This window comes from Sabethes cyaneus, chromosome 2 (genome assembly GCF_943734655.1).
Source record: "Sabethes cyaneus chromosome 2, idSabCyanKW18_F2, whole genome shotgun sequence".
Classification (NCBI taxonomy): domain Eukaryota; kingdom Metazoa; phylum Arthropoda; class Insecta; order Diptera; family Culicidae; genus Sabethes; species Sabethes cyaneus.
In genome coordinates this window covers 18,035,905-18,060,716 of record NC_071354.1, presented here as the reverse complement: position 1 = coordinate 18,060,716, position 24,812 = coordinate 18,035,905, and the positions used below count along the sequence as shown (strand labels likewise).

Genomic DNA, 24,812 nt, shown 5'->3' with positions numbered 1-24,812 from the left:
ATCAAGATTTTCAGTACATCTTATTTTTGATTTGTCACATTAAACATTTACTCTTCCCGTAAAGAAAAAAGTACAGTGACTTATTGGCAACCAAAAAAGGAAGAAGACAAGATATGAAATAAAATTCTTGGTGGCACTGTCATCAGCGAAATAAAACTTTAAAAAATTCGCAGTAGACTGAGTGTAGCCCGGGCAAAGATCCGCTTAAAAAAAAAAGATCCGCAAATCAATTCATTCTTTCACGAATCCAAATTTTTTACATGGATCAGGAACGGGTTGCCTATCCCTAATGACTAATGAGAAGTGAGAAATGTGGAGAGAAAAATGATAAGTGAAAAATGAGAAGTATGAAGTAAGAACTAAGTGATAAGTAAGAATTAAATGAGAAGTAAGTGAGAAGTACTAAGTAAGTGAGAAATATGAAGTAAGTGAGAAGAAAGAAGTAAGTGAAAAGTAAAAAGTAATTGAGAAGTAAAAAGTAAGTGAGAAGTCAGAAGCAAGTGACAAGTAAGCGTGAAGCAAGAAGTAAGCATGACGCAAGAAGTAAGTGGGAAGTAAGAATTTAGTGAGAAGTACGAAGAAGTACGAAGTACGGGTGACAAAAAATTAAAAAATAATTTGCAGTGGCCTAAGTAAGTGAAAAGTAGATGAGACGTAATAGGTAAGAGAGAAGTAATAAGTAAGTGAGAAGTTATAAGCAAGAGAGAAATAATAAGTAAGTGAGAAGTAAAAAAGTCAGAGAAATTATAAATAAACGAAAAGTAAAGTAAGAGAGAAGTAATAAGCAAATGAGAAGTAATAAGTAAGTGAAAAGTAATAAGTAAGTGAAAAGTAAGAAGTAAGTGAAAAGTAAGAAGTAAGTGAAAAGTGAGAAGTAAGTGAAAAGTATGAAGTAAGTGTAAAGTAATAAGTAAGTGAAAAGTAAGAAGTAAGTGAAAAGTAAGAAGTGAAAAGTAAGAAGTAAGTGAAAAGTAAGAAGTAAGTGAAAAGTAAGAAGTAAGTGAAAAGTAAGAAGTAAGTGAAAAGTAAGAAGTAAGTGAAAAGTAAGAAGTAAGTGAAAAGTAAGAAGTAAGTGAAAAGTAAGAAGTAAGTGAAAAGTAAGAAGTAAGTGAAAAGTAAGAAGTAAGTGAAAAGTAAGAAGTAAGTGAAAAGTAAGAAGTAAGTGAAAAGTAAAAAGTAAGAAATAAGAAATAAGAAATAAGAAGTAAGAAGTAAGAAGTAAGAAGTAAGAAGTAAGAAGTAAGAAGTAAGAAGTAAGAAGTAAGAAGTAAGAATTAAGAAGTAAGAAGTAAGAACTAAGAAGTAAGAAATAAGAAAAATGGGAAGTGAAAAGTGAAAAGCGACAAGTGAAAATTTATCAGTGAAAATTGCTAAATGCTGTGATAAGTAAAAATCGAAAGCTGGATGGTGAAAGATCAAAAATTCAAATGTGAAAGAAAGAGAAAGATGAAAATCAAAAAGTAAAAAGTTCAAAGTGGAAAGCGAAAAGTGAAAAGTAAACAGTAAGAAGTGGTGAGTAAAAAGTAAAGGCAAAAAGTAGAATGTTAAAAGCAAAAGGTGAAAACTAAAAAGTAAAAAATGAAAAGGAAAACGGAAGGTTGAAAATGAAAATCAAAAACTGAGAAATTACAAAAGGAATGTTGAAAAGAAAAGACGAATGGTGAAACATGAAAGGGAAGATGAAAAGTGAAAAGCGATTTGTGGAAAATAATTAGTGACAAATGATAAATGAAACGCAAAAAGAGAAAAATGCAGCGAAAAACCGAGAAGTGACAGGCGAAGGGCGATGCGCGGAAAGTGATAAGATAGAAATAAAAGATGAAAAGTAAAATGTGTGTGAACGGTGTGTCAACAGTGTGTGAACAGTCAACAGTGAACAGTGAACCGCGAAAAGTGAAAAATAAAAAGTAAAAGGTGAAAGGGAAATAGAAAATTATTAAATGAATTGTAAAAAGTGAAAAGTGAAAATTGAAAAATGAAAAATGAAAAGCAAAACTGAAAAGTGAAACAAATTTGAAAACCATTCAGGTGAAATGCGAACAAGTGAAAAGTGAATAGTAAAAAGTAAAAAGTTAGACGCGAGAAACGAGAAGTGAGCGACAAGAAGTAATTATGTCAATTCAGCCTCACTTCTATTTGATTTTTCGTCAATTTGGTTTCACGCCTATTCGGCCCCACTTCCATTCGGGCTCAAATCTATTAAGCCCTTTATTCATTATGCCTCACGTCCATTACGCTAGACGTTTGCACGCCGACAGCGTACTACGCCTTGCGCCCGTATGCTCAATCTGGGTTTATTGAAGAAGGAAACAAATTAGAAAAAAAAACTACTCACTTGGAAGGATGCACAACCATACTGTTGACCAGCGTGAGATTCGTCAATACTTCCGTAATGAATTCGCCCTTCATGTTGCAGGCCAAAATTCGACTATTACTCTCGGTTCCGGTGGAAACGAACAGCAGCCGGGAAATCCAATCAACGGCGAATCCAAGCGATTGCGCAATGTCCGTATCGAGTATGGTTTCGATCGGTCCCGTCGCCAGCACCGACGACTTGATTTCGTTCAACGGTTGATCGTTCCAGTACAGGCGGGCTTCGGAAATGTCGTAGTCCAGCACCGTCGGATGGACCACCTGCGTCTGATGGCTGATGGTAGGGATGGTGTAGTGATTTGGCTGCTGCAAATCAACGCCCCGGATTTCGTTGGACATGACAAAGAGAAGGATCTCTTCGTTCGGAATACAGCGCTTTCGATTGTTGTCCAGCCGCATTACATGAGGGCAGGCACACTGGTAGGTCTGGTTGACACTCAGCAGACACAGGTGAGAGCAACCTCCATTATTCTCCGCACATGGATTGCTGGAACGGTTTTGAGGTTGCCGGCTGGAATGGAGAATTTGAATGCCAAACGGTTGACTCTGGGTTCGTTGGATAACAGTGATATCGGAGCCGTTCCATTTATTAGCTCGAATGACAGAATTCGTTCGCCAGTCGGTCCAGTAGACGTAATTGTCGAACAAAGTTATGCTGAAGGGATGCGAAAGAACTTCCTGATCTTTGATTACCAAGTGGTGATCTTCGCCGTTGTAGTTTATGGTGTGGATCGAGTCGGAACGTGCGTCGATCCAGTAGACGCGCTTCAGGACGTAATCCAAGGTAATTCCATTAGGCCAACCACCATCCGGTCCGACGTACTTGATAGTCGTTCGAGACTCTCCAGCCATGGTGCAACGCTCCAACCTTGGAGCGCCTTCCTCCCAATCTGTCCAGAAAAGCAATCCTTCCATCGGGTCTAGAGCAATAGCTCTTGGATTGACCATATCTCCTGCAACCAAGGTTCTTCGGTAGCTGCCATTGGTTTTGGCGACTTCGATTTGGTCCAAATTACTATCGATCCAATAGAGATTCATTCCGATCCAGTCGACCGCTAGGCCTTCAGCTGTCGACAAACCGGACTGCACAACAGCCTCAACGTTACTCAGCGAATCCCCACTTAACGTTCCTCTGAATATCTTATCATCGAGCACATCCGTCCAGAAGATCTGTACGGAATCATTTTTCCACAGGAAATCTAGCGCAATTGTGTTTCGCAGTGATGTGTAGAAATTTTTCACGGCCAGCGTGTTCAAATCAACACCTCTGATCTCCTGACGATTACTGAATATCACATGAGGTGCGTCTGCGTTATTACTTCTGCAGGTGAATTTATCAAACGTAAGCGTGTAACCTTCCTTACAGCCACAACGGTAGTGTTTGCCATTCGGAGAGCAGATTTGCGAACATGTTCCCCAATGTTCACAGGCATGATCGACCAGGCAATCTTTTCCGTTAGGTTGCAGAAACAAGTGGTTCGGGCAATAACAAACGTATCCTTCGGGAGCATTGTGACACAAATGTGAACATTCGCTCGTTCCATTGCAAATATTATCTTTACAACGAAACCCCTCATCCGTGTTGTCCGGACAGTCCATTCTTCCATCGCAAAGTTGAGTCATTTTAATGCACGTGTTTGTCATTCTGCAAATCCGATCCGGATGCAGACAAACTACGGTTTCATTGTAAACGGGGAGCTTCACATTTTCGCACTGCTTCTGGAAAGACTTGACACAATCTTTATCCATTCCGCACACCACGGTAACATCCTGTTCACATAATGCCATCACTTCAGCGTCGGTTTTTATCAATCCAGTTGGAAACACGGCGCCCTCACCTTCCACAGTGCCATTGATCCGTTGATCACAATCCCCGTATGCGTTCAAACAGTTCAGCTTCGGATCGCACATCAGCGATCGATCGATACATCCGTACGGACTGCAGTAGAACTCGCTGGGCTTACATTCCACGTCGCATTGTGCCTCGTCTGAGTTGTCACTGAAAAAGAAACACTATCGTTAGCCGTTCGATCGACCTTCCGTGTTCGCTTGATGGCCACATCAGTTTACCCGCAATTATTGACTCCATCGCAGAGCATTTCAAATGAAACGCAGGCTCCATTCTTACAGACGAACTCCTCGCATTTGTAACACTTTTCCGGTTCGTCCGAATGATCGTTCGGTCCGCAGTCCGGATGCCGATCGCAGACCCAACTCTTTGGGATGCATCTCCGACTGATTTCGCACTGGAAGAACTTGTCGATGCACGTCATATTCGGACAGTTGCTGTAGTCTTCGTCGGTTTCGTCGATACAGTTCACCGTTCCATCGCACACCAGGGATCTGTAACAAATTTTAGTGATTAAACTGATAATGTTTTAATAGTTTATAGTTTACCTATTGATACATCTCTGATCGTCACATTTGAAGTTATGTTCCAGATCGCAGTTGGCATTGCACGGACCATCCGGTGTTTGCTCTTCATCACTCCCATCGTCGCAATCTCGATCACCGTCGCACGTGAATCGCTGATCGATGCATTGCACTGCATTCTTACAGAGAAAATTAGTTCCGTTGGGACACTTGAACGGGCTGGTCGTAACGGAAGACACTGGAACACAAGCCGTTTTCTGTTCATTAAGCATGAACGATTCTTCGCAGACACATTCCGGCAGGACGGGCGTGTTCAAACAAATCCACGAACACTCGTCACAAAGCACCTTTCGATTGTTATTATACTGGGTAAGGTTATCGAAAATTTTAATTCCAAAAATCGGAGGCTTTTCGATCGCAACCGTCTCGATCGAGCCTTGATCGCTCAGATTCAACATTTCGATATTACCTTTGACATTGTCGGAGAAGTAAACCTTTTGTTTGTGCACTCCGATGGCGATCGGAGTGTGATCCCGTCCTCGTCCGTCGTACAAAAGATTTCTCTCCGAACCATCCAGGGAAACGCTTTCGATCATTCCCGTTCGCGAGTCGCACCAGTAGAGTCGCTTCTGCACCTGATCGATCACCAACGAAGTAGGCCAAATCATCGGCAGGTCTCGATTGTCAACCAAAGTTTCCCTCGAATGACCATCCATCCAGGCCTTCTCGATTTTGCTTCCCATGGGATCCCATGAGGTCCAATACATGAAGCCTTTCTTTGGGTCAAGCACGATCGATTCTGGGTGGATCACATCTCGTAAAATAATTCGAGCGTAAGGTTTTGGACCCAGTTTAAGCACCGTTATTCGACTTCTTTCGGAGTTGGTGTAGAACAGGTTGTGACCAACCCAGTCATACGCCAGATCATCGCAGGAACCTTCCGCTTCCCATAGCTTTTCGCGACCGGTCCCATCCAATCGTTGGCTTTCTATCGAAAACTTCGATTGTGCTCTGTGAGAAGAACAAAATTACTTAATAAGTTACAACATCAGTCAAAAAATACTAACTTACTTATCGTAATGGGCAAAGTAGATCAGCTGCTCCTCGATGTGATAGTCGAATGTAATATCCCTGCCAAGGTTCGTAACCGGTACGATCGCTTCCTGCGATTTTATTCCTAGTGGAATGCCTCGGATCATACCGGGGTTTGCTTGGGAATAAAGCAAGAAGGTTGGTCGTTTAATCAGCACGCAGTGATCCTTCGTCTTCAATCGGTAGCCGGGCGAGCACAGACACTGACCGATGGCAACCGTTTTCTTCCACGAGGTTATGCAAAGTTGATCGCAGCCGCCGTTCTGATTGCGGCACGGATGAGCAACCTCCGGTTGTTTCTGACGGTGGAAAACGTGCAGATGAAAGGCACGCGAAACGCCCGTTGCTACTAGCTTCAATTCGGAGGAGAACTTATCCATCGCTATCAGCGAACGATTCTTCCAGGACGCTAGATAGACCGTAGACTCAAATACGTTAACTGTGTGCAGCGATTGAAGGTTGATCATAAAATTTGCTGACTTTTTCATAAACCACCGATGGTTTCCATCGTAGTCGGTTCGTTCGATCGAATCCAGATAGGTGTCAACCCAGTAAACGTGCTGGAGGGCCAAATCCAGAGCTACCCCGTGTGGGTAGACAATTTTTTTCAGGACGATTGAAGACCTATTTCCTCCGTCGAGAAACGATCGTTCAACGCTCGCCAGCGAGCTGCCCCATTTGGTGAAGAACATAAAACCCTTTGTTGGATCCAGAGCCATCCCCCGAGGTTTAGCCAAATCGTTCTCATGTATGATTGAGCAGTGCTTCATCTGCCCGGAGCAGACAAATATAATCTCCTGTTGATCGTCTAGAAAGTACCAATTTCCGGAAATCCAATCAATACTTATATGATCGATGGAATCGATGTTTGGAAATAAGTCTGGAAGTGGCATCTGCCACTTGAGTGTCACATTATCTACGCTGTAACACTCAAAAATGGCACTCGTCTGCAACCGAATCAGACAAAAGGTTCGGTTTCGATGGTACATTTCCAGCGCTTGAACGTTGCTGATCGGTAGGTTAATGCTAGAGGAGTTGGCATGCTCGCTGGCAGTTCCGTTGATCACAGCGAATTTACGCACGTCATTTGGGGTGGCAAAGAGTAACGATGCGGGCTCTTCTTTTGGAGCTGCAAAAAGAAACGTTTTAACATACAAATGATAAACCAACAGACCCTCTTACCGTTCACAGCCAGGCACTTGTTACCGTTTCGCACATATCCGGTCGCACAGGTACACTTGTACGAGCCGGGTAGGTTCTTGCAAATCTGGTCGCATATTCCTTCGATTTGGCACTCGTCAAAATCCTCACACACGCTCCCGTTCGGTTGGTTTCCCTTCGCACAAAAGCACCGCGGCCCGTTCGGTGTCTGTCGGCAGTCGTAGGAACACTTCAGTGCATCACACTCGGCGGTATCGTTGACGGGACAATTCAGCTCGTCGTTCGAGCAGTCCCAGGCTCCGTCGCAGAATTTCTCTATATCTAAACACTTGCCGTTGCTGCAAACGGTTTGCGTTGGAAGACAGTGCTTCGAGCTGCGGCACAGCTCGGTGTCCTCGTCGGACACGTCCAGGGTGCGATACTTCTCCACCACCCCGCAGTCGGCATCCCCGTCGCAGGTCCAGCCCCGGGGGATACACTTGTTGGTCAGCTTGCATTGGAACTGTTCCTCCTTGCACTTGTGCGCTTTGCCTGAAAAAATAGGAGAGAGAAACAAATTATAGCCAGCTGAATCATTTACAAGCGAGCTTCGATGTAAGGTGAGTTTCAGGTTCGTTGTGCCACCTTTAATTGAAGTCATTCTGCCTCACTGCTTGGTGGTGAAATGGTTTTCGAGCAGTTTTCTCTGTCGAGGAAAATGTATTGGAAATGGATATAACTGCATTATATCATTGGGAAACCAGACTCATATCTAGTGTTTGAGATATTACTAATACCTATTAAACTCGATGCCATTTGCATAAAATAGTTTGCTGCATAAGGTGAAATTAGTCGTCACCGATTCTGCCAATTTCAAAAGCAGTTTTTTGTTTGAAACAAAACTTCTGTTCATGAAAATTGTTACCGTTTCACATCTTTACCCTATACCCATAGGTGCGGTTGCAGAAAAACGCAACTAGATAGCAGTATACTGGAGTTCGGTATGAATTGATTTATATAATTTTAGAGGTAGGTTGGGTACGCGTTTAATTTGCTGTTAAAATAATATTGTTATAAATTAAAATGAACATAAGTAAACTTAAAATCCTAGAGACTAAATGAAATATATACATTAGGAAACGATTAAAGCTAAATTAAAATTCCTCCGAGTTATCAAAATTAAGCAGGTTAGGAAAGCTCACTGTGCTTAACGAAACTCCCATAGACCTCCATCTAAAATAGAGGGCGTTGCAAAACGCAAAATAAAATTGCAGTTCAGTGGCTAAAAGAGCCTGAACTTACTACGAAAAGGATCCGGTTAGTCATGGAAAAATGAGAGTCGATTACTTCAGATCAAGTAGTCGATAGAGCGAGGTGTAAAAATCTAACTCGCTGCATAATATATTTTTATAATTATAAAAGGTGCCAGTACGAAGTATAAAAGTGACAATAGATGTGTGATAAACTCCAAAAGGAGATTAAATCATCTAGTGTTCCAGTCAGGTATGATCAGGGGCAAAGTTTAGGGCGAGTTGCACCCTACCCTGCACGATTCCACGCTAAAGAACAATTATCTTTTCGTACTAGGACCCATTATTATCGTAACAGCCGAGAGCATAGTAGCAGCCGAAAAGCTGGAACGGAACCGGTATTCGTTGGCGAAAACGTACACGTATGCAGCCACTTGGCACACGTGGCCCCAGATAATCATCCGGACATCTCATATACACGGTTGGTAAACGGCTGGATAATGCGGAATATAGACCCCATAGTGGTCGTTAGCCTCTTATCCAGCAACTCCGATCCCGACCTCCTCGTGGTACCTGCCGGAATACGAGCAACCTTAGCGGAGATCGGGTAACCAACCCCGGTGAAAACTAAGGTCGTATTCTAACCGGGAAGGAGGTATAGTGCGTCTCGGCACTATGAGATGGCAGCCCCATCGCGAGACTCGGTAGTGTTGCCCCAGTACGGTTACACACCTAAACTAAACTTAAACTAACAACATTCAAGCATATTCGGAGCGGAATATTCGGCATCGACCTAGGCGACGGAATAAGGACGACGAATGGAGACTCGGGACTTGGAACTGCAGATCGCTAAATTTCGCAGGTTGCGAGCGGGTGCTGATTGAACTGCTGGAACCCCGCAAACTCGGCATCGTAGCTCTGCAGGAAATCTGTCGCAAAGGAGAGAAGGTATGGAAGATCCGTGGCGGAAAGGCTCAGTTTTACCAGAGCGGTGGCGCTACCAACGAACTGAGAACGGGCTTTGTAGTGCTGGGCGGAATGCAGGATCGCGTGATTGATTGGAAGGCGATCAACGAGAGAATGTGTGTATTGAGGATAAAGGGCCGTTTCTTCAATTATAGCATCATTAACGTGCACTGCCCGCACGAAGGTCCCAGCTAGCATTTTCATATGTATAAAAAGGTAAAAAACAGCGTTACGTACAGATATACATGCTAAATAAAACGTATTTCATGCGCAAAATTGGCATATCCGTACTATTTTGGAGGCGATATACGTGATTACGAATAATTTTGAGCGTTACGACTATATAAGTATTTATATACGATAATAACCGATTAAGCGCGAGTCGCTCCGTACTATTCTACGATTTTGTGCTGAAAATCGTATGTAAGTCAGTCATTATCATTATATACGACAAAAAATCAAGCTGATCCCACTTTATCCAGCTTTAGTTACGATTTCGAGTTTGTTAGGAGATATTTACGATAGTTTTCGCACATTGATATACGAGTTGGTGCTAGCTGGGGTAGACCCGACGATGAGAAAGAAGCGTTCTACGCGAGGCTGGAGGCAACGTACGACAGCTGCTCGTCACGGGACATCAAGATCGTCATCGGGGATATGAACGCCCAGGTCGGTAGGGAAGAAATGTATAGACCGGTGGTAGGACCCCATAGCCTGCACACCGACACAAACGATAACGGCCAACGATGTATAAACTTCGCAGCTTCCCGAGGCCTGGTGATCCGAAGCACCTTTTTCCCGCGCAAGGATATCCACAAAGCCACCTGGAGATCACCTAACCAACGTACAATGAACCAAATTGACCACGTTCTCATAGAGGGCCGGTTCTTCTCTAACATCACGAACGTACGCTCCCGTCGGGGTGCGGATATCGATTCTGACCATTACCTAGTAGCAGTACATGTGCGCTCAAAGCTGTCCACCGTATACCGGACACGTCAAAGCCGCCCTCCTCGGCTGAACATCAGGCAGCTAGACAACCCACAAGCTGCCAAGAACTACGCGCGAGTACTAAATGAGGCACTGCCATCTTCCGAGGAGTTAGGTGCTTCAAACCTCGAAGACGGTTGGGGCAGAATACGCTCGGCCATCGGAGAGGCCGCTACCGCGGCACTAGGTATTGAGCCTCGGAGTACACAAAATGATTGGTTTCATGGGGAATGCCAACAAGCGGTGGAAGAGAAAAAAAATGCTTGGAGAAATTATCTAAGTATTGCCACTAGAGAGAACCTGGCCAAGTATCGACGAGCTAGGAACCAGTTGACCACGATCCTGAGGAGGTAAAAGCGCCAAAAGGAGGACAGAGATCGTGAAGAATTAGAGCAACTATTCCGAGCTAATGACACGCGCAAGTTTTATGAGAAGGTGAACAAAACTCGAAAGGGCTACACACCGAAACCTGACATGTGTAGGGACGAGGGAGGGAATCTAATTACAAACGAGCGCGAGGTGGTCGACAGGTGGAAGCAGTTCTTCGATGAACACCTCAATGGCGAAGTCGCTGAAGGAGGCGGAACGGAAATTAACCTAGGAGCGCCCATGGAAGATAGTGATGTCCTAGCACCTGATCTCCAAGAAGTCAAACGAGAAATCAGGCTGCTGAAGACCAATAAAGCCGCTGGGAAGGACCGCCTACCGGCAGAGCTTTATAAACATGGCGGAGAAACGCTAGCAAAGGCTCTACTCTGGGTTATTTCTAGGATTTGGGAGGAGGAAAAGCTACCGGAGGAATGGATGGAAGGAGTGGTTTGTCCCATCTACAAAAAGGGTGATCGGCTAGACTGCTGCAACTACCGTGGTATAACGCTGGTAAACGCCGCCTACAAGGTACTCTCCCATATCCTGTTACGCCGGCTGTCACCGATAGCACAAGGTTTCGTAGAGAATTATCAGGCGGGTTTCATGGGGGCTCGCGCAACTACGCACCAAATTTTTACTATCCGACAGATCTTGCAGAAATGTCAGGAGTACAACATGCCCACGCATCACATCTTTATTGATTTCAAAGCAGCATACGATACAGTCGATCGAGACAAGCTATGGCAGATAATGCACGAATACGGTTTTCCGGACAAACTGACGCGACTGATCAGAGCTACATTGGATCGAGTGATGTGTTTCGTACGCATCTCTGGGACACTCTCGAGTCCCTTCGAGACGCGACGAGGGTTGAGACAAGGTGACGGTCTATCCTGCATGCTGTTCAACATCGCTCTTGAGGGGTTGATCCGACGAGCGGGCATCGAAACGAGAGGCACGATTTTTACCAAGAGTAGCCAACTTCTAGGCTTTGCAGATGACTTCGATATCATTGCCAGGAACTTTGCGACGGCGGAGGCAGTCTACGCCAGACTGAAAGTGGAGTCTAGGAGAATTGGGCTAAAAATAAATGCGTCGAAGACCAAATACATGAAAGGAAGAGGCTCAAAGGAAACAAATGCGTGCCTCCCACGGACGGTAACCGTTGACGGCGACGAACTAGAAGTGGTAGAAGAGTTCGTGTATTTGGGATCGCTGGTGACCGCGGACAACAACACTAGTAAGGAGATCCAGCGGCGCATCCAAGCGGGAAATCGGGCCTGCTTTGCCCTTCGTAAAACGCTACGATCAGGAAGCATACGTCGCCGCACGAAGCTAACAATGTACAAAACCATTATTAGACCGGTAGTTCTTTATGGACTTGCAGCCGTGACGCTGCTTACGGAGGACATACGCGCCCTTGCCGTGTTTGAGCGGAAAGTGCTGCGGACGATATTTGGCGGAGTACAAACTGAAAGCGGAGAGTGGCGGAGGCGTATGAATCACGAGCTACAGGCACTGCTTGGGGAGACTCCCATCGTACATCTAGCGAAAGTTAGCAGGCTACGGTGGGCCGGACACGTCGTAAGGATGCCGGACGACAGTGCGACGAAAATAGTCCTCTTCAACAACCCCACCGGCACCAGGAACAGGGGGGCCCAACGTACACGATGGCTCGACCAAGTCGAAAGCGATTTGCGACTTCTGAAACGACTAGGAAATTGGCGACGAGTGGCCCAAGACCGAGTTGAATGGAGACGAGTGCTTGAAACAGCACGAGCCACCCCGGCTCTATGCTGCTGAAGAAGAAGAAGAATCTCATATACACCACATCTTCGAACAATCCCCGCCTTCGAGGTTACGTGCGTTCTAGCAAGAAGCTGTAACGGGCCTGGGATCAGTATCGATTCTGTTTCGACGTAAGAGCTTACTCCACACTCGCGGACGTACTCCGCCTTCGAGGTCACATGCACTCGCGCCAGAGGCTGTGACGGGCCTGGGTACACCGGACCAGTGTTGCAGTAGACCACCGAAATTTCTACAATACCTGCCGTCTAACCCCGTTTACGAGGTCACGAGCGCTCTAACCAGAGGCCGTGACGGGCCTGGGTACAATTAAGATAGCTGTTGGATTTAATGCTGCGCTTGCTGTCGTCCCATTGAGAATGCAGTATCATCGTGTGAATTGGTCGGCCGACCACGTAGGAAGCAGAGAACCAGTGAGTTTGTAAATTAGGGAATAAAAGTAGTTTTGTAAGTAGTTATGAGTAGTGTTTTGATTCCTTGATCGAAAAGTAGACCCGGAGCCGACTCTGAGAGCCTTCGTGCTCCTCACAGCCGAGCTAGCCAGAGAAGAGGCCGTGAGAGCCCAGCCCCTACACGGTTCCCAGTGGTTCGACCAGGAACCTGGGGTGGACTCAGCTGAGGCCCCTCCGGCCTCAGCAATAACAGTGTATATTCGCTGTGATTTTTATAAACAAAACCCCGTATTAGAGCCCAAAAACTGCTTTCGAAATTGAGCTCTCCGACGAAAAGTTAATGACTGCTAGTTTCCTGTTAACCTGTTTTGTACATTCAGACGACAAAGATAACACGAAACAACTGTTGGCTGATCCGAATAGGCTTACCGACGATGGCAATTGATGCTCGGTATCCTGTAACGTATTCAACGCTTTCTGTCCCACTGTTGACTTCTGCTCGATGCCGTTCGGAATACAGACACTGGATGAAGCCTGCAAGTCGTTGGCGAAATACGTATCTGTCGCGAATAAATATTAATAGTAGAATTTCGTATTCTACTAAAACTCTCCAAAAATTTCAGTCAATTGAGTAGAAAGCAAAGCGTTGGGCTTAACGTCTTTCTAAGACTTGACACTTCTATATCGACAGATTTCGCAGCCGGCTGTTAGAGAATAGTACCAATTACGAGGCTAGTGCAAAGGTCCTACTGACTCTATATCAATGATAATAAAGCACAGGTTAGGCAGATCGTACAAGCGTATTGGTACCCAGCCTGTATCATACAGTAAAAGCAATCGAAGCGCTCGGGAACTACGTCACACCGTTCGTTTCGTTGCATTGAAAATTTTCAACCACGTGGTGTAGTTGCCATGAGCACATAGTTTGTTGTATCAGTTTTCCTTACTATTATAATCAAATACGTCTTTCCTCCTAACCTGTCTATTTATTATCATTGACTCTATATAGCAAGCGCCGCATAACCGAGATTCGAACATACGACGACTGGCTTGATAAGACCAGCATCGTATCTCGAAGCTAACTGGGCGGTATGAAATTGAGAGAAATTGCGCAGAATACGCTGCAAATTAAAATACACTAGTTGTCAGCAGTTCGGCTTGAGAAACATCTGCTTTTCTCGAGAATGTGCACCAAATATTTAATCCACTAAACTCCTCAATGGACAAAAGACTTCGATAGGGTCACTCAGCGTCCCAATCTGGCAAATCGAAATTTACATCGCTACGTAACAGTAAACTACTTGTCTCTTTCGGAGACCGGTAGAAACTGTTTTCTTTTCATTAGGCTAACAACACCACAATTCGCCCATTTTATATTAAGAAAACATTTAATCCATATCAAAGCAGATTTTAACATACAATAAACGGAAATATTTTTGCTGCGTTTCCCGTATAAAAATTATACCCAAGAAGTTGAAAAAGCAGGCAATCAAATGGCAATTACTCAGAAGAAGAATTACTGGAGCAGCTGAGCTAGGAGGTGCGAACTTAGCGTCTTTTCCCCAGCTAAGGAGCAGCTCAAACAGCGCCTGACTCAAAGCGAGCACCTAAATATTAAGCGCTGTATCGCGCAAGCTAAACTTAAGATGGTAGACCCTTAAGTGGGATATAGGTATCACAACCCAAGTAAGGTAGTAGAGTAATGATCCGATTTTGTCAGTCCCATGTTGAATTTTGGGCTGACAAAATGGAGAAACTGACAAAATCGGAAAATTTTTTTTTCGAAGATTTTTTCAAAATTCAAGACTTAAGACCTTGTAATATCAAAGATTTCTAAAAATACTAAAAATTAAATTTTAACCCTCAATTGGTCAACCGAAAGCTCAATCAACCGGGCACAGCACACTGGTCCAGAACCTTTTTTGGTGCGCATTAGCTTTGTGCGGAAAAACTTGGGTTTAGGTTTATGGAACCTTCGGAAGACTTTCTTAAAATTAAAAGTTCTATCGTCCAGTGAAATTATAAATTTTGATTAATCCCCCTAAAAGTGAAATAAAAAATTTATTTTTCTTCAGTTTAAATATAATACATTTATGTGTTCTGCAAAGTTTTACAGCATATTATTACAAAAAAATTTTGCTGAAGACAGTAACCTTCTATCTCTTCACCAAAGATAGAAAAATCCTATTTCTCATCAATGAAAAATCGTTAATATCAGTTTTTCTATTTTAACTCTCTCTAGAGAATCAGAATAGTTTCAAGCAGGCTGAAAAGTTTTATAAATCATGTTTATAAGCACAAAAGTTAAACAAAATTTAAAGACTGACAAAATCGGGATAAAAAGCCGATCAAATCTAAAAGTCTAAAAGGGTGAAAACTGGAACTTTTTCTCTACCGTCTTTTGCTTTCATTTTAGCAATATAGTGCTTCGGAACTTTTGTTCGTTGGAATAGCCCCATAATTTGAAACTGTCAAAAGTTACTCATGGCTTACTATTAGCGAATTTGTTTATTCAATCCGGATTGGAACCGGAAGAATTTTTTGTGTTCATTTGCTCCTATCTGCTGGATATTCATTTAGTTCCAACCCGGATTGAATAAACAAATTCGCTAAATGATAAAAAAAACTTTTTGTGTTGGAAAACACAGACATAGTTTCTTCGGCAAAGTTGTAGACAATATAAATGCAAACAAATTTGCTGAAGAAATGACATTTCTATCTCTTTCGGGTGCAGAGAATCAGCGTATTTTTCTTTTTTTGAAGTTCATCATCAGACTAGGTTGCGTCCACGAAAGAAGAACTACGCTCAGTCGTCGTCCATCTGTGCCATTTCACGACGTGGGAGGCAGTGACGTAGCCAGGATTTTCGTTTGGGGGGGCCAAGCAATTTTTTTATTAGAGAAGTTTCAAACCTAAGAGGTTCACTCGCCTCTGGAGAAAGGCCAAGTTATTATGCAGAAAACCATTTATTTAAGCAATATATTTAATGCTTAGGTTACAGAATTTTCTTCCGAATTAATTAATTAATTAATTTAACTAAGTATTCATGTAACACAAGTAACTTTCTAATGGCTTTCAAAAGTTTGCGTACAGTATGATTTCTGCTAATTAGTTTGCTGTTGAGAAGAATGTTTTACAGGATTTTTAAAGACTGCATAGCTTCTGGCACTCTCGCATCGAGCCTACTTTTCCTTCCGTAAGACGCTTCGATCAAAGAGCATACGCCGCACATCTTGATCTTGATCTTGACGATCTTGATGTCCTGTCGTGAGCACTTGTCGTACGTTGCCTCCAGCTGGGCATAAAACGCTTCCTTCTCATCGGGTCTACCTTCCTGTGACCAATATACGTTTATGATGATGTAGTTGAAGAAACGGCATTTTATCCTCAACACGCACATCCTCTCATTGATCGCTTTCCAGTCCTGCAATTTGCCCAACACTACGAAGCCCGTTCCCAGCTCTTTAGTCGCTCCACCGCTCTGGAAAAATTAGGCTTTGCCGCCACGGATCCTCCACACCTGCTCGCCTTTACGACAGATCTCGTGCAGTGCCACGATGCCAAACTTTCGGGGTTCTAACTGGTCGAGCAACACCCTGTTGCCACCAAAAAAATTTTGCGATTTGCAGTTCCAGGTACCAAGTCTCCATCCCATGTCCTCATTTGGTCGCCTTTGTCCATGCCGAATGTTCCGAGTAACGAAGAGCGACAAAGTTTGAAAATTTTCAAAGGTCGTACTGCATCGGAATTACGGCTGGTGGGAGGATATCCCGATCTTCCTGTTCAAATCGTTTACGAAGATTCAGTGAATGGTTGCATTGGTGTTAAACATTAGCTTGAAGTATCGCGAGCATTTCTGTTCCTCAGCAAGAACGATTACCTTACAGATTCATAGGTTCTGGTCATTGTAATTACAATCACGGGAATCACATCTGCAGAATTCTTATATGTGGATCTCAGCTCCATAAGTAAGTTAATCTGCACGAAACATCCGCAGAATACTTCACAGAATACGTAGAAGATTTCTTTGTGAAAAGCCTAAATCTGTTTAGTTTAGAGAATATGCGCGAATTCTTTTTACATTTACATACAAACCGAACGCAATGTTCGATCACTTTATCCCTTTCCTCTACAATTCAGAAAGTTGCTCTAGTTAGAAATTTCGAATCCAACATTTTGTTGTAAAATCGGTCTCAGACAAAAATGAACTTTACAACGAAAATAATTTGGCATGTGGTTACTTACTGCAGTCAATTTCATCCGAACCGTCCGAGCAGTCCGCGTAGGTATCACATTTCCAGTGCAGTGGAATGCATTTTCCATCACCACAGGTGAACTGTGACCGAGGACAGGTAACTGAAATGAATGAAAATGCAATACTAGTTAATAATTACCAACCTATTAGGTTACAATGAAAAGTCAAAGCGTTAATGGTACTGGGTTTATTGGAAATGCATTTTTTGTTGAAACTCTCTGTTAAAGACGTCAATGTAAATTTGCAAAATTGTCAATATTTCACCACACAGTTGTCTGATACGAACATGAAAATAAATGAAACCAATTCCGATTGCCACACAGCTCGCGGCAATTTGTGTGCCAGAGGGAGAGTTAAATATTGTCATAGCTACTGATTACAATTTAATTCCGATGCAGTATGGCTGGGGTTTATGGTATTCTAATAGAAAATGGTGGTAAAATAAAATATTACGTAGAGGAGAATCAGCCGCAGGCTGAAAGTCTCTGAAATAAGAAATATTATCTAATTTATTATTTACGTGTTTGTGGAGTTCGACCTCTAGCATAGATTTTCTATTATCAGTACCGATATCTGCACAGGAGTTGTTTTATATCATACATTACTGAAACGGTTGTCAGTATTAAGTGGGAATGAAAATTAAAAGTTTTGCAGACGAATTACTGCAAATTACATTCGAAACCGATTACGTAGGTGACACTCTCACAAATTAAAACAGCAAGGAACAGTTTCGCCGGAACTTGTCATTGATTGTATCACGAAAAGAGGCAATGTTGGTTGGATGGAAACTTTTTAATTAATCGGCTTTTCGTGCGAGGTTATGAACCGTACTGTCGACAAACGTGAAAGTGCCTGTGTAGGTAGTATTATATTTCGATCAGCAGGTCGATATTCGATCCCTCACTGACGTTGTTCATTCCTTTGGCACGAGCTACATGCATCGCTACGAGCTACGTGACCGATAACTATTTGATGATAAGTTATTCCGGTGGAATTGTCTGCCTCCTGTTCCCGTCTCGGTCGAATACCATGTGGTAGCATAGCTCGAATTTCCAAATGAAATTGTTGCATGGGAAAATTATTCAGAATATATGAGAAAAGTTATGATAATAATCGTTTCAGTGGTACACTGTCCACAAATGTATTGAAGATTGCAAGAAAATGCGCGTACTAGAAATGACTCGAGAGGGATTTTCATTACAGCAGGTTTTTTATTGTTCAGAATTTCGCCATTTTTTTGGTAGTTAAAATTAATTGTGATAATAAAATAAATCCATTGAGTTGAAACGACTTTCATTGCTCGTTTCCAACACCGATTTTGTGATTTTCACGTTTGAAATATACAGAACAAAATTCTGAACCCAGAAGTGATGCCTAAGTGTTAATTTGGTATTTTCTATAATTGTGAAAACAAATGAACGATTGAAATTTATTTTTCTTATCATAAATTTCACGCTGTGGAAATTATCGTATCAAAATGTCCATTAGAATCTCTGAAATATTTCCTACCTACTTTTAGAATAAAAGCATTCATGTTCGCACAAAGCTATTTCCATTCATAATTATTAGCTTGTCAATACCTCATTAACAACTATATATGCACATCAATCATCGACGAGTGAAGAGCGAAAATCCCCTCATCAACATTATTTGACTGCTATGCCACGCTATGTCGTTGCTGTCATTATGCTCGCGTGTCACTGACTGTGGTGCATCGCGTGATTCGTTCGACCGAAACCAGAAATCGCCGGATTTAATCGCCTGTGAAGGATACAGCAATAAAATCCATCATAATAGTTGGCATTAGCGCATCGTTATATGTCACTTTGTTGGTGCTTGTTTTGTTTGTGCATTCTACGCGAGGATGCCGATCCGATGGGCAACACATGAGTTTTCAAATTGAGTTAAGTGGTAGAAGAAATTATACAAAACTGTTCATGGAAGCGTTTTAGACAGTAATCCTTAACTTTTCGACGGATTATGTAGCAAAGCTGTACGATAATACATTTTCAAATTCTGTTTCTGAAAAACAATTTTAAACTGTGTAGTTAAACAAAATTTTAAACAAAAAAAGCACGGTATATTTTCATTCAGTCTTTGTATTTCGAGCAAATTAAATCTCCTTTGCATAAGGCTCTTGTTACACATAGTAAGATATACTTGAGAAGGATTTTTTTTGCACTTACAACATCTATTGCGCAAAACAACAAAAGCTGCTCAATTGAAAAGGCTTTCTCTCATCTGCCTTTGATATTAAAACATCTGTTTCGTTCCTTTTCTTTTTTATTTCTAATAACGAGTCGTAGAAGCTCCTCAACTGGTCTTCAGTCGAGTTCAGTCTTTAGAGATTTCGATTCCCGGGCGTTAACCGGCAGTTGTCATTACTGTGTTGCTGTCGGTTGGCATTGTTGTCATTCTACACAGAAGCAAGCACGTCATTCATTAATCTATTCATCATTCTTTCGTCTGATCATTCGTCTGTTGTTCGTATAATTTTTCTGTGTATTCTTTTCCATTTTTTTGAAACACATCTGTTTGGTTGGCTGCCACACTGTTTGTGTCCGCGGTTTTTCCGTTCTTCCCGTCCTTCGTTCACCAGCAGTTCGGGATCAATCCCGACGTAAACAAATCGTTCTGTTTGTAAACGACGATGGGATGACGATCGGTGGAGTTGATTAATCAGTTTAAATTATGCTGAACCCTCTTTGTTCTGTCGCCGCCTTGCTACTACTGTCTTCAAGATTACGAAAGTGATGAGAAACGTGACACGTGTTGAGATATAGGTCAAGCACAAGCTGATTGGTGTAGTGTTTCACATGTGTTTTGTGAATTTGCTCGCTTCATTGGGGTCGATTGGTATTTAACACCATAAAATTTGAATTCTATACCGAATCTATTTATAAATAAAATCTTATTTGCGTACATTCGTGTACGTATGATATGAGTTAGTATACTATAGCTATAGCTATGAACCCTGTCACTAGCAAAGGAGGATCATTATTTTACGTAAAGGCGCGTCGTAATAATTTTGTAGGAATTGAATTGAATTCAATTGTTGTTTTTGACATAGAACTACGTCTAACGGCGAGGCTTGGCTAGGTAGGGTGTCATTACAAAAAATCTCACTCAAAAAGTGGCCAAGTTTAAAACGTTAATAATTTAGCGGTTTCCTAATCGATTTTTAATAATTTCGTACCAATCAATCGGAAAATCTTCTATGCGTCGACCCAAATAAAGAAAACTATTGATTCTTAAGTGCGCACTATTGAAAAATTGAAAATAATGAACTATAGAAAAAATAAAGTAATCGTAGAATCGGTATTTCTTCTTTTTCTGTTCTATTGCCCCATTTCACAACTCTCTCTCTCTCTCTCTCTCTCTCTCTCTCTCTCTCTCTCTCTCTCTCTCTCTCTCTTTCTCTCGATATTACGATATTTTCTCTTTTTCTTTTCCTTCTTTATTATCGCGTTTTTTCTTCTTTTCTGTCCTGTTTATCTTCTTCTTCCAACTCATTTTCTTCATTTTCGTTCGTTCCATTCGTCATTTTTTTCTTTCTCTTTTTTTCTGCCACGTATTCCATTTTTTTCTCCCGTTTTCTTTCTTTCCATTTTCTTTCTTTGTAAGTCCCTCCTGTTCTGTCAAGTTTTTCCTTTCGTTTGTGCTTGTCCAATTTTTGTCACGCTTTTTTTTCTTTTTTTTCTAGAAAATTTACTTACATTTTCATTAGAAACTGTTTGCTCTATGCAGCTTGGTTCATGAGATATTAATTTTTGAATTTATACTTTAAGAAACAACCAATAATGTTATCAAAATTTCCGTATGACAAAACATACTTTTCTAGCTTTTCTTTGGAGTTGTCCTTTGGAAATGAAGTAATTTTATCTTATCTTATCTTATCTTATCGTATTAATGCCATCACAGCCACAATAAAGGATTCCTGGAAATAATTTAAAATATTTCTGATCATTGAAATATTTTAAATTATTTTCTTGTCTGTATTAACATTTGCAAAATATCAGAGATATATTGCAAATGTTTATTCGGCCAGGCCAACTGTGAAGTATTGCCGCAAAGACGATTATACGAAATGGATCTTGTTTGAACAAGTTATTCACACATAGATGCATTTCAAAATCAATAGGGGAAGAAGAAACGGGGACACCAACAATCGTACCAACCGTTTCTGATTAATAGTAACTTTGTTTACGTTGGGAGAATCTTTGCTAATAAAGGTTAAATGATACTCCGGACCCTCGGGGATGAACTTTTAGTCTTTAAACCAAAAGCCCGGCTGCAATTAGCCAAGGTTATAGCGCCTTATTTCGCTCTCTGAAAATAGATTAAACTCTCGAACTACCAATAATATTAGTTCAAATTATTTCTTAAAAAATGCGGTATTGGGAGAAATTTGGCAGAAATAAAAAACTTTCACTCATCTGCATTATGATCCACTACTGCAAACTAACTTCTGTTAAAAGATTCTGTCCACATCGAACAACCTCAGCCCTTGGCCGACAATACACTTTGGACATTCGGAGTGTGTGTTATAGACGGTTCCAGCACAGCAATACACTTTTTCTGCATTAAAGCTCCGCTAATAGTTCCATTATAAATCACTCTAGTTGCTTTAGTTTCACCCGGTGAATCCATCACGGTTCGGCTTATTCAAGAAGACTTTTACACAATATTGACTTAACTCTTACTACTTTATATTCTTTTTCATGAAAAACTGTTCAATTTACATTATTTAAAACGAAAAATTCGCAACGTCAAATTTTTTCACGTCCGTTCGCGCGCGCGGTTTACTTCGATCACCATATGAATTGATTTTTAAATTAGACATGAAACTAGCTTAAAATTTGACTGGAAATCAGTGTTGAAATTGTAGGTACATTAGATTAGAGTTGAATTTGGACCTAAAATTGTGTTTAATTTAGGCTTGAAACTAATCCTAAAGTTTTATTTATAACTGGACTTGAAATTGGACTTAAAACTGGACCTATTTGCTGGATTAATTGAAAAATTACGGATTTGCAGCGGATTATAGATAGAGGTGTGCGCCGGTCAGATTATCGGCGGCGGCGGCGCAGGAATTATTTTTATTCGGCGGCGGCGGCGTCGCCGGCGTGACGCCGTTCGTAACTATCGGCGGCGGCGGCGGCGTGCGAGTATTTTACACCGTTGAATTACCGCATTTCGTATAAGTTTAAGTAAAATCATTTTAAAAATCGAACTAAAGTTGACAAGTAAAACAAATCTTAATAATGCTAATTTTGTGAATGATTTTAAGGACGCTTAAAAGTTTGAATTATTTTTTATTTGTATGTTTGCGAATACGCGATATGGTAGGCACTAGTACGTAAAAGGCAGGAAAGATTGGAATACGCACCCCATCTTTCTATTTTATGCCATACATATGAACGTCCGATTGCTATAGATCGAATTTAAATTTCAGTTTTCTGCCAATGTGTTTTTTTTATAAATTAAGGGATATTACATGCATTGCGAATAATAGAAGGCGCCTAAAACTTGGCGGACGAAGTCGGTAATGTTGCAAATCGAGCAAGAAGTAAAGTATGCCCAGTCTCATGCGAGCGAGTATAAGCAGCATCCAGCGCTTACGCAACTGACGCAAGCGTACGATAAGCAACCACCGATGCTGCGTGCATACATCCTGCTACCTACTTACTAGCGAGCGCACAGCCTCGAAGTGTCTTTCTGCACAGCCCGCTTACAAAGCCAACAACTTGTGAGAAGCCAACAGCCCTTGAGGGCTAGCGGAACACTAGGATATATGGATACTTATTTTGCATTTTTTTCTTTTTTATTTACCTTACGCCCTCACTTACACACGCGGATAAGACTGCGAGCTTCGCGAGTGATCGGTGTCAGCTGCTTGGATTGCAATGACGTGCGAGAGCGGCGATTGGGACCGATAGCTAAATACACACTCGCAACAACTTGTCGCAGTGCATGAAAAAATAAGAGCGAGAGTCCGTAGGAGATACTCATGCCGGTGAGTTCGTTAAAACTAAAACACGCGTGTGAGAAAATTAGACCACACGAGAGCGGGCTTGCAACACTGGAAATCAGTGTGGGGGTAAGACCGGCACCTAATTTTGGCACCAGTCAGTGTACAACCGCGAAATGAAAAGCAATGATGTCCAATATGTCGCTATTGATTATGGTTGGATTCAGTTAATCAGTTCCGAATATATGGCCAGAGTAATTTTCAGTAAATACGGAATATGAAAATGGACGCAATTCGAAATTAACTAAACGTATTATGTGATACTACACATCACACTAGAATTCAAAGACAGGCACGATGAAAGTCAAATCAAGTACTTGAGCCTCAATAACCGAGTAAGTTCCGTATCCACCGACAAAGTGGCCAGTCCTTTGACTTGAAGACGCATGATGGGTTATACGACCTCAAGTAAGTTCAATAGACGTCTATCTACAATATTAGCTGGGATAACATTGACTAGATCTAAACATGTCTCGGATACTTTTGAAGAAATTGTTTGGTGACCGGACAATAGTTGTATATACGGCATATAAGAGTTCAGATTTCTCTCAAGGAGAAATTGAAAAAAATATATTTTTGGGAGCTTGCTTGATCGATTAAGACTAAAGTACAATTTGTTCTTAAGTTACGAGGTTAGTTCTTGATTAGTAATGCTGATTGTTGGAACCATGCGGGTGTTTATGTTGGCTTTCTGCTGATGCTGCTTCTGGGTGGTCCGACGGATGTTTATGTTTATGTCTGGAAATAATCTTGCTGGTGACTGGGCGACTGGGTGACATCATCGTGATCGGGATTGATATTGATTCGGAGAAAGTGTTATGATTTCATATCGGATGTCAGCGATTTTATATCCGATGTCTGGTATATGTTTATTGTTTATATAGACGCTAATTACTAACTTAAGAGATACCCATAATCAGTGCTTAAAATTATCAGTTGATACTCATATATTTGATTATCAACTCGCTCCCTATGTAGCTGATATTTATCAGTATGAAAATCAATTTCAATATCCAGTCACGATATTATTGGAACAGATAATCATTATTCCATCTCTAAAACTGAATATCAAATATCAGTATCAACGAATTCGGAAGGAAAAATGATACTCAGTATCAAAAATGTGAGTTACATCTCGAGGTGTTGATATTTTCACAAAACAATATTTTCACTAAGCGTTGTTTTCACCATAAACGTTTGATTTCAACACAAACCACACAAACAGTTATTTCAACTTTAAAGTAAATTGTCATCACAAAGCCTACTGCAATCTGTTGCGTCCCAATCCACACACACACAGACATTGCTCAAATCGTCGAACCCTATCGATTGGTATATGTGACTTGGCCCTCCGGGCCTCGGATCAATTTCATATTTTTCGACCAATTTTTAAACCTTTGTTATAGTATAACAAAGGTAAAAATCATGTTTCTAGTAGCTCGCAGAACAAACTCGATACAACTAGAGATCTCCGCTGTAAAGTTATATTTTTGGAAACAATCATTTCTCGGGAAATAAACAAATTTGCATTTGGATACGGATAAGGATGGACAAAAAATAGTTTCACTTCTTTTTATCCACACATGTTTTGTTATTGTAGTATTAATTTCACCGACTGGCTATGCATTAAGCCGTTTTAATGAAATATTTTTTCTTCTATGATTGGCTTTATTTATATTATTATACATGGTAGAGGTATGGATAATAACGATGGAAAAGAGAGCTACTTTTCCATCAAAAAATCAAGCGCAGCTCACGAGCATACATTGTCGTGC

At 41.5% G+C, this 24,812-nt stretch overlaps 1 protein-coding gene across 1 annotated transcript in view; it reads right to left on the bottom strand.

The window, feature by feature from the left end:
* The window catches only part of LOC128735146 (low-density lipoprotein receptor-related protein 1), a 33,776-nt gene extending 14,355 nt beyond the window's left edge, over nucleotides 1-19,421 (bottom strand). The window contains exons 1-7 of the mRNA XM_053829642.1: nucleotides 19,376-19,421; nucleotides 16,997-17,107; nucleotides 7,021-7,530; nucleotides 5,818-6,967; nucleotides 4,771-5,757; nucleotides 4,444-4,716; nucleotides 2,336-4,372 (exon numbers count right to left, since the gene is read on the bottom strand). Of these exons, the coding sequence (XP_053685617.1) occupies nucleotides 2,336-4,372; nucleotides 4,444-4,716; nucleotides 4,771-5,757; nucleotides 5,818-6,967; nucleotides 7,021-7,530; nucleotides 16,997-17,107; nucleotides 19,376-19,421 (5,114 nt within the window). The remainder of the gene's footprint in view (nucleotides 1-2,335; nucleotides 4,373-4,443; nucleotides 4,717-4,770; nucleotides 5,758-5,817; nucleotides 6,968-7,020; nucleotides 7,531-16,996; nucleotides 17,108-19,375) is intronic.
* Nucleotides 19,422-24,812: the final 5,391 nt, after the last annotated feature.